The sequence below is a fragment of the Eufriesea mexicana genome, unplaced genomic scaffold (assembly GCF_001483705.2).
Source record: "Eufriesea mexicana isolate 0111107269 unplaced genomic scaffold, ASM148370v2 scaffold1902, whole genome shotgun sequence".
In the NCBI taxonomy this organism is placed as follows: Eukaryota; Metazoa; Arthropoda; class Insecta; order Hymenoptera; family Apidae; genus Eufriesea; species Eufriesea mexicana.
Genome location: NW_016909996.1, coordinates 293,258 through 303,809, shown reverse-complemented (window position 1 = coordinate 303,809; position 10,552 = coordinate 293,258). Strand labels below are relative to the sequence as shown.

Sequence of the window (10,552 nt, the reverse complement as noted above, 5' to 3'; positions counted from 1 at the left end):
ACGGACTGCGAACGAGCACGGCGCTCGAGACGGGTGCGCGCGCGGGGTCGAATCGCCGTCGGCGCAGGGGTGGGGCGCGGTGGGGTGGCCCGCGGGCCACTGGGTCGGGGTAGGTGAGTGGGTGGCACACAGGGGTGGGGATCACGCACGAGGTATGACGAGGGGGTCAAGGGGCAAGGCACGCGCCTGGAGGGGACTCGCCCTCCCTATTTTACCTTTTCCTCTGACGATGCTGACGGTGACTCCGAGCGAGGAAATTGTGAGCTCTAGTTCTATCAAATGGAGACATGACCGAGTTCGTTAAAGGGGAAAAAAAATGAAGGATTCTCCAGCTTCGTCGTGTGCTTCTTTCGATTCCAAAGAACATGCAACTTCGTAGGAATTATGTTGACGACCACGTTGCTATGGTTAGTTGTATATCGTATGGCGGAGCGCGCATTTCACCGCGACGCGAAGCGACGCGTTCAACAATATACACTAAGGCTAATCGATCGTTTGTAAATTGATACCTGCGAAGTCTCATAAATTTTCTTTTTTATGTATTAATTTTGTCGGTGCGCACGCGCGAGTTTTATTCTATACACGTCTATTACTTTCTTGAATATAACATTGCATGGTATGAATACTTTACGACACATTGTAGACCTATATAAAAGAAACTCCAGTTATTATAAAGCACATGTTTATGTTTAGAAAAGTATTATTTTTAGATATTACCACGATGTTGATGTTTTAACTTTATCTGTTAGAAAGAAAATGTATGTTATATTATACTTAATTTTGTTGTTTGGTAAAAGAATTTCTAACGAAATGCAATTACTCACATCGTCGAGCGACATTCGTATGAACATCTGCATTTTCCATAGGATGCAGATGGTATTGAGTTCTCAAACGGAATGAAAGAGGAAAAGAGAGAACCACTGCGTGTTGCTCCGTTCTACTCGAAAAACTTCGTAACCATACGCTTTCCCCATGACTAACAGGTGGAAGCCGTTTGAAACGTGCAGCTTTCCTCGAGATTAGCAGGTGGAGGATGCTATTGGTGCTCATGTCGCGGATTATTTCGAACCAGATCTAGAGAAACCACCTTCCCCTCTTAGAAAGCAGATGGACAACTGACAAAGCACATTTCGGTAAAATTATCCATCTTTTCTTTTCTTCTTCTATCTTCAACGCTAAAACAATGAAAACAATGACAACTTTAAACGAGATTTATTCAACGAAAACTTTAATTCTTTCTTGAAACAAAATTTTCTTGAAAAAAAGTAACTGAAGTAGTAAAAGAATACCTTTCGAAAATTATGTATTAAAAAGAAACGATTTTCCAACAATGCCGAAGGAAATTTTCACCCTGAGAGAAGTTATAGTCACAAATATAGAAAATAATACTGTTGCATGCTGCAAGTTCGATAGACACCAAGGTGTAGTGGATAGAATGTTTTATTGATGGCTTATTGCTTGAATCGATCGACAGTTCCACGGTAGCAAGTAGAGTAACAGTATACATAAGCTCCCGAGTCACTGAAAATTATAAAATTATCATTCGTTACACTTTGCAAGCAAATATCAAAAATCTATTTATAAAGTTTTATCAATTTTTCTCTTATTAATTATCAAATATATTTGTTACAAATTTCCTACCTTATCGATCAACAATCTTTATTGTTTCACAATTCATATTCGTCGACATAAACATAATTAAATGTTTCATTTCAATTCTAGGGAATAAACACGAATCAATAGCAATTAAATACAACTACTCTTGCAGATGGCAGCTTACGTAAAGAATATGAAATGACTTGCACGCTATGATTACTGTAGCGCAAATTTGAAACGAACATGCATGCCATACTATTTATTTTACTCGATAAACATCCGTACATGTAAAAATACACATGTTTTAAATAAAGTTTCTTGCAATTTTTAAAAGAATCTGTATTCTCTTCCATTATTTCCACGATTCAAAAATAGAATAAAGTGAAAGGAACTTGTGGATTAATGAGAGTAAATTTTATACAAATCTATAAATTTCTATATATTATTCTAGTTTATAATTACTTATTTATATTGACTTTGATTAATTGATATATTAATTTCGATGTATATATATACTAATTTCAGAAATAAAAATATCACTTACTATCCTAAAAAATTAAAAATGAATAAGAAATGCGTTTCAAACCCGTCTACATGAAACTTCGGTGCTACTTTTGCTTCTACAGAAGTCATTCTGGCATCTTTAGACAATTTGCAATGTCCAGAATAAATATTTTATAGGACCGATCGATTTTCGTGCTACGGATTGGTGGAAAGACTACCTTTACGCTAGAAAAATCGTTAATAGATATAAATAAATCGTAGTATCCATTATTAACCTATACTAATTGGAAATATGTATAATTTTTTAAATTATATTTAGAACATTCATCTGAAAGTGCACCATTAATAACACCATTATTATCATAATTTCGAGCTCCAATTATTTGCAACTATGAATTAAGAAACAAATTAGTTGAAACTTTACAACAATAAATATTTGCACTTCAAAACGAATTTTAGAATATTAACCTTTCTTGTATTTGCTTAATTATATAAAATCAAAAAACTGCGATTTATTTTAAAATAACCAATTATAAAATGATTAATAATTGCATTTGGTATCCTTATAACAAAAAATCGAGTTATTAATTTTTGTATCAAAATATTACATTTCTTAAAGTATCGTTTCTTGTAATATAATACAGTGCAACAAACTTCGAATTACAAATTAAATTATCTATTAATAAAGTATTCAATATCTCATTTTATTGGTCATTTAAATATTCTCCAATTTTCGAATCGTTAATAGAACTACATTTATTCAAAAAAGCTACAATATTTACTATTTAGTAAGTAAATTAAGTCTTATATTTTTGGTTATTTATAAATAAGAAATAAATTAAAAAAAATAAATATTCAATTGTGTAAATGAAAACGTGACTTGTTTCCTTATTAAGAAATGGCGGGAAAAATAGCTAAAAATGGCTTGACACTTACCTGTAGCTTAATACTTATTTATAAGGTACACGTATTAAGTTGACTGTCAAGTAAGCTTAAAAGTATAATTTTGTTTTGTGATTAATTTTATAATTCGTCTTATATTAAAAGTGAATAATTCTTCGGGTAAACTGTAAGTAGTAAAGGTTAATTAAATATATTTGCTGTTAGCAAATTGTTGATTTTATTTTTATAATTATTGTAACAAATAATTTTATTTTAGATATTTAAAATGGGTAATGATAGTGATTCTGATGTAAATGATATTTTAAATGATCTTTTAGCTAATGATGATGCAGAAGAAAATTATGAATTATCTCCAAAAAAAAAAGAAAGAACTTTGAAAGAACTGAATTTCAATTTCTTAGATATGCCTGAATTAAATAATGAAAATATATCTGATAATATTCAAGAGAAAAGCGAAATTTATGATGACACAATTGATTCTTCAGATGATGAAGACAGACGTTATTTTGAAGAGCAAAAATATTCTGATTATGGACGTGATATAAAATCTTTATTAAAGAAAGAAGCTATTAATACAAATGAAGGTAAAGCACGTGAGATAGGCAAGAAAACATTTGAGTTTAGTGCACCTAAACATAAAAATGTAAATGTAGTAACTAATAATTCTGTTAACACGTCAAAAGATATTTATTGTGATGAATTTTTTGGATTGAGAATTATTAATCCAATAGTCTCATCAGTGGAACTAAAAGCACGTATGGCTGATAAAATACCAATTACAATATCAAGAGTGAAATATCATCTTAATTCAGAAAAAATAAAGAAAGATTGGGTAATTGCAGGAGTATTAGTAAACAAATCTGTACCAAAAACCTCTCAAAAAGGAACTTTCTATTCTATATGGACAATAAGTGATTTATCTGAAAATATGAATACTGTGTGCCTTTTCATGTTTAGCAATGCAAATAAAACGTTTTGGAAAACTACTATTGGTACTGTGATAGGTATTCTTAATCCAAAAGTTTTAGAGTCTAAAGACAATATTAGCTTAGCTACATTATCAATTAATAATCCACAAAGGATCATGATTCTTGGAAAATCTAAAGATATGGGAAAGTGCAAATCAAGAAAAAAGAATGGAGAACAATGTAACTCCATTGTAAATATTAGTCGTTGTGAATTTTGTTTATATCATATCAAGCAAGAATACAAAAAATGCTCTCATAGATCAGAATTACAAGCATTTAGTAATACTCAAAATTTTTCAATAGATATGTTAAAAAAAAAAACACAGCAACAAACGAAATTAGTTATGAATAATATGCCCGAATTTCATGCTATTGTTGCTGTAAAAAATAAGAAATTAGAAGAAAAAGATGCCAAACGGTTAGCATTACTTTCAGGAAGCCAAAAAACTAGCAATTTAAGTAGCACAAATTTGGATAATGTAAAAAATATAGCTGAAAAAGTAGAAGTACCAGGAAAACAAATGAAAAAATGCTTTGAAGAAATAACCAAGTCAAGAGGTTGGAAAGCTACTGTTTTGTCTAAAACATTTTCAGATGACAATACATCTTCTTCACCTACATCAAAGAAGTTAAGTTCCTACAAGCATGATAATATAGGGAAAAAAGATTTAGGCATGTTATCCTCTTTATCTTCAAGTCCCCGCTTAGGTGTTGGTTGCCTTGGTGGAACAGTAGATTTATCAGAACCTATAACTAAAAAACAAATTAATATAGCTAAACATAATGCAGTTAAATGGGTTAAGGAAAATGGTAAAATTAAACCTAAAAATCCTAACAAAATACATTTAAGTAAAGAAGAAAAACTGAAGAAAGGGAAAAAACGATCAAGAGAGTCAGAATGTGATGAAGAACAAAAAGTAAAGAAACCAAATGTTTTAGGAGATAAATTTAAGGAAATGATGCAAACCAAATCTGCTCATACTGATCTTATTGAAAAGTCTTATGAGCAGGAACAAAACAAGTATTTCAATAAGCTAGAAATGAAAGAAAGAATGGAAGAAAAAATGTTAAGTACCTATCAGGTTCCTTGTAAAGCTGTTAAGTGTTTAACATGTAAATATACATCATTTTCTGCTTCTGATATGTGCAAAGAACAGAAGCATCTATTACGTATTATGGATGCAGTAAAGAGATTTTTCAAATGTGGAGATTGTGGAAATAGAACAGTAAGTTTAAATAGAATACCTTCGCATAGTTGTATAAAATGCAGCAGTTCAAATTGGTCAAGAGCTGCAATGATGGATGAAAGAAAAACAAATATTTCCGTCACTGCGTTATCCATATGTGGAGATGAGGAACCTTATTTAGGATCAATGACTAAAGATGCCAATCTTAATCTCTTGGTACCAGAAGAAGATGACAAGTAATACCATACTAAATTTAAATTTATAAAAAGTATACATATATACATATATAAAAGAGTGACATCTTTCCTAATATTGTATATCTATTTGACTTTTGTTTCGTTTTTATTGTCTTTAACATCAATATTTTTTACTATGAAATTAATAAATGTAAAAAATCCCTAATAATATAGTTTATATATATATATAAATGTAATTTCATATTTTTATAAATCTATTGTTATATTAAAAGCAATTAAAAAAATAAATACATTTAACTATATTTGTTCAAATATACATACTATGTAGAAATATCTAAGTACAGTCAGGTGTAAATTGGTATAAAATGTATTTTACTGATTACTTCCTTTTTTATTATATTATGCCATTTTATTTTTTTTATTTTTCTACTCAATTTTTTATTCAACAGCACCCCATTGTATAGGCGAATATGTCTTATTAATAATATAAAGACATTTTTTTTAATACTTCATTTAAGTAAAATTCACGTATATGTATAAAAAGGGAGAACATTAACAAAAATGTAAAAAGACGTTATAATTGGAACCCGAAAATATCCCTCAATGTAAAACCATTACAGAGCAAAAATTTAAAAAAACTACTTTTCCATTCTATCTTCATTATTATTTAATTCTTAATTTTACATTTTTTCAGCATTTTTTAAATAATTATCTTGATTATGCCCTGTGGAAACAAATGTTATTGTGACATTTTCGAGTTCTAATAGCAACTTGTTTGCATGAGAAACATAGACTGTATTTTTCACTTCTTATTCATTTTTTCATACTCTATTCTATTCAGATTTTTATTAAATTTTGATATTAACGATACGTTAATTTCCCTTGTGTATAAATTTTGTGTAATGCATATGTGAAAAAAGGGAGATTGGAAGTAACATTTAATTATTAAATAAATTTTATGTTTCTGAAGAAATATATTAAAATATTTCATCGTTGTCAACTTCACAAAATTTGTATTCTTCTTGGTTTTGTATTATTAATAGCAAAATGAAAGTACACTTGTTATAATTGCCATATATACTAAAAAATACCAAACCAATATAGATACATGAGCTAACTACTTGAAAGTAGTTATAATTATAAATTAATATAAAATTATAACTATTAGTTCTTGTTGAGGTAACTTTTATTTTCATAATTAAAATGTTCCTTTTTTCACATGAACTATATTTAAGTTTCATAAATTATTTTTTTATCATTATGAGTCATTTCAATATCCCTTTTTATCACTTCACAAAATTTTTAATAGAACGTGTATCATGGTACGGCCAACATTTTGTCATGTAATCTTGAAATTCATATTTTCACCGTATCTTCATAATTCTCTTCAGCAGAGACGAGTTAAAATCTTTAGGACATAGCACGAGTGTACTTAACGCGTATAATACATACAAAATATGAGGTATTAAATTCATATTTTGAAGAATTTGATTAAGCAAAAACTCATAACGATTACATCTTTGTATTGCCTTGCTATATAAAAAGTAACAACATTTGAAGGAACAAAAATATTTTGCTGGAGCAATACAGGAGAATAAGATTGCCAAAAATTATAAATCTGTTAGCAGATTATACAACTATGCTTATGGAAGTGATCATAGGCAAGCCATAATCTAAGTACGTCATTGATTCGTTTAAATGAAATGTACGAACAATGTCTATTTTTTTTTTCTTCTTTTTTTTCATGCGTTCTTCTGCACACTCACTTTTTCTTACCTTACAAAAAAAAAAAAAAAAAAAAAAAAAAAAAAAAAAAAAAAAAAATAAAGACAAAAAATCAAAGATTATTTAAGATTACACGGCCTTTTCCCAATCTCTTTCAGACGTTAACCGAGTTCTTATAGAACTAGAACTTGCATACTTAAAATAATCTCCTGCTAAGCAGAAGAAATAATCGCACCGATATTGTAATAAATAATTATCTAGATTCCTATTGAAAGAATGTTTACATATAAAAATTTAAAGAAATATTAAGCTGACATTCAACATTTCGCTGCCTTGAAGACAATACACAGATACAATACTTTCAAACCATCATCTTTTGGAATTCGTTGTGCACATACCATAAGCCAGGTCATTTTTTTTTTTTTTTGTTGAACGTTCTATTTTGATGAAGTTTTCATAAAGCTTTATCCCTGCATCACATATAGCGTAATAGTATAAATAATCTAATTATACTATTAATTAACAATACATTATTTTCACTCAAAAGATTCACAATATTCGCAAATCTTCCTTTACTATACAGCGATATTTCATAGAAGATACTTCATCAAAATTGCACGTTTCATTCTTCTCACATTTATACATACATATTATTGTTTATTACAAAGGCATCATATGAATAAGCAATTTAAATTAACAATGTTAAAATAAATTTTGTAATATTTTCAATAACTGCCACTTAAATATTGCAGAAGATATTTCTTTACTAATGGAGTGCACCGTTGTAACAATCGAAAAGATATATCTCGATACACTTGCGGAGCATTTGTTATATACAATTTGTGAGTGTACAAAATATAAGAGTCGAGAGCCAGCAAAGTTAATGTAGATACGAAAAATTATCTCTTATATGTTTATGTGTGTATCACTCGATGAGACGGAAAGATTTTATTTTCCTGGGACATTACGCGGTCTTAACTTATGTCTAAGGCAACAGTGCCATTAAAAATTTAAGTCTATGTACAGAACTCTTCATTATTCATATGAATTTAGTAATCGGTATAAAATACACGATACGCAACTTCATGTTTATGATAATCAGTTTATTACACAGCTTATCCATCATTGTATCTGAACAAAAATAACACTACATTCGTTCTCATGCTATTCGAGTATCTTTTCCGTTTCTCTTTGCAATCATAAAATTCATGACGAGATGACAAACATCAATTTGATACAAAATTATAATGTCTCCGACCGTGTACTGTACAAACATATTTAGCACTGTAACGCGTGTAATTATTTAAATAAATCCATGTGAATAATTAAAGAATGTAACTGTAATATAAGGTAATGTTGTGTGAGATAGGCAGGTATCAAGCTGACTTAATTAAGTGTCACAGTCTTCGAGTTGCCTTTTTTTCTTCATGGACATGGATTATCGGCGCGCCACGTGTTGTGCTTTTCACGTTTGTGTATTGATTGTGAATTGCTTGAATGAATTCTAATGAATAATTTCATGATGTGTGTGTTGCATCATATAATAAATTTTATAAACATGTCCTTCTATGTGCCTCTCTTGAAATATGATGCAAGGGAGAACATATATTTATGTTTTCCTCTGAAGCTAAAAGAATTGTCTGTTGAGTCACGGATTTAATAGTCATCCAGATCAAAAGTATCAACTTCAACATCTTCCAACTGCATACTCTGAAAGTCCACTTTGTACCGCAATATACCTGTAAAACACATATTAACAAAATACTATTTTAGTAGACAGATTTTATCAAGATATTTTTGCTAGTGTAAATTTATGTAAATAAATGAAAAGTATTTTAATAATACAATACAAATTATGCTATATAGAAAAAAGTTTCATGAACAAATTAATAAAATAGAATTTGTAATCAATTATCTGAAGAAATATTATGACAAATAATTTTAATAGACCAATTATTAATCATGCATAACATATTGTGCACAGTATCCTTCAGTTCCTTAAGAGGATTCTAGTAATTTTAAGATACCAAAATGTAATATGGAAACAACTAATATTTTAGGAAAATACTGTTACTTTGGTAACTATTAAATGTAATTTAAAAAATGAGAAGATTATCATAATATAAAGATGATACATAGAAATATATTGATAATATGACTGTAAAATAAATGAATGTTATACATGTAGTGCATATCACAATTTCAAAAGTATAATTCAAATAACAATGCCTAATTTATAACTTTATCAAAAGAAATTAACAAGCAATTAATTCTAAAACGATTATAAGAATAAATGCTCTAAGGAAATTAATGGATAATAAAGAATATGCTATAATAATAATAAAATATATAAATGAACAGTTATTCATGTTATTATATACTAAATATATTACATTTTATGTTAAATAATATTTCTATGATTTAGCAGCCTTACTAATAATAAAAATAATAAAATAAATTTAGTAATATAATATTAATAATTAAATCTTGATAGTATTGTTAATAATAGGGAAAAAGTTCTATATTAATGAATAGAATGATTTTTGTACAGTGTATAACATTCTAAAGCAAAATATATTTAATGTTAAGAAGTGCAATAATAAGACTTAACAAGGTATCAATTTCACAGCTTTTTCTTTCACTAAATTAGTAAAAAGCAATTACTATACCTTTCCCAATATGCAAGCTAATAGAAACAAACCATCAATTAGTACTTATGCTTGATCAAATACACTGACTATTTAAGAAAGCCTAGCTATTTGTTACATAAACGATGATTATTTAATTATGTTTTACATCCAACACCAAAGATTATATATATTTAATTCCTGTTAATAATAATATCTAAAGTATCTTTTAGAAACATAAAACTTTTTATTGTATTTTAACTTTGGTGATGAAATGAACATTTGCCTATTGCATAACATGCAGCAAGCAGTATTTATTATTTCTTTGTACAAGCAATAACAAGGCACATTTGTATATTAATATAAACGTTGGACATAATCTTGAAAATATATTTTATAACAATATTATTGTCTTAGTGTGTACTTTAATTTCACTTAAACTAAAATTCTAATTTAATACTTTAATTATAACAAAACTGTTAAATTAATTATATAATAATTTTCATACTATAACATTCTTCACATAACAGTTAGTTAAATAATGAATACATATTTATTAGATATTTAATCAAATTTTTGATATGTATCAAATAATTTAAAAAAAAATATGTAATTTTAAAATATATTTAATTTATTGCGAAAAATATAAATGAAATTAAAATTAAAAGAAAACAAGGAAAACAATAACAATTCAAAATACATATAAAATGTTATTCAACTGATAAAAACAAAAATGCTAAGAAGCTTAACATGCATACAAAGAAAATTTCCTATGTACATCTACTGCAGAATAAAATAAGAAATAGTGGTTCCGATATTATTTCGAAAATCACATATATATATAT

At 28.1% G+C, this 10,552-nt stretch overlaps 2 protein-coding genes across 2 annotated transcripts in view; one reads left to right on the top strand and one right to left on the bottom strand.

Moving 5' to 3' along the window:
• Positions 1-3,265: 3,265 nt before the first annotated feature.
• Mcm10 (minichromosome maintenance 10 homolog) lies at positions 3,266-5,398 on the top strand. The gene has a single exon (XM_017902714.1). It carries the CDS (start codon positions 3,269-3,271, stop codon positions 5,396-5,398), a length of 2,130 nt encoding a protein of 709 aa, XP_017758203.1. The 5' UTR covers positions 3,266-3,268.
• Positions 5,399-7,701: 2,303 nt separating this feature from the next.
• The window catches only part of eRF1 (eukaryotic release factor 1), an 8,823-nt gene continuing 5,972 nt past the window's right edge, over positions 7,702-10,552 (bottom strand). The window contains exon 10 of the mRNA XM_017902707.1: positions 7,702-8,819. Coding sequence (XP_017758196.1) covers positions 8,737-8,819 — 83 coding nt within the window. The 3' untranslated portion in view covers positions 7,702-8,736. The remainder of the gene's footprint in view (positions 8,820-10,552) is intronic.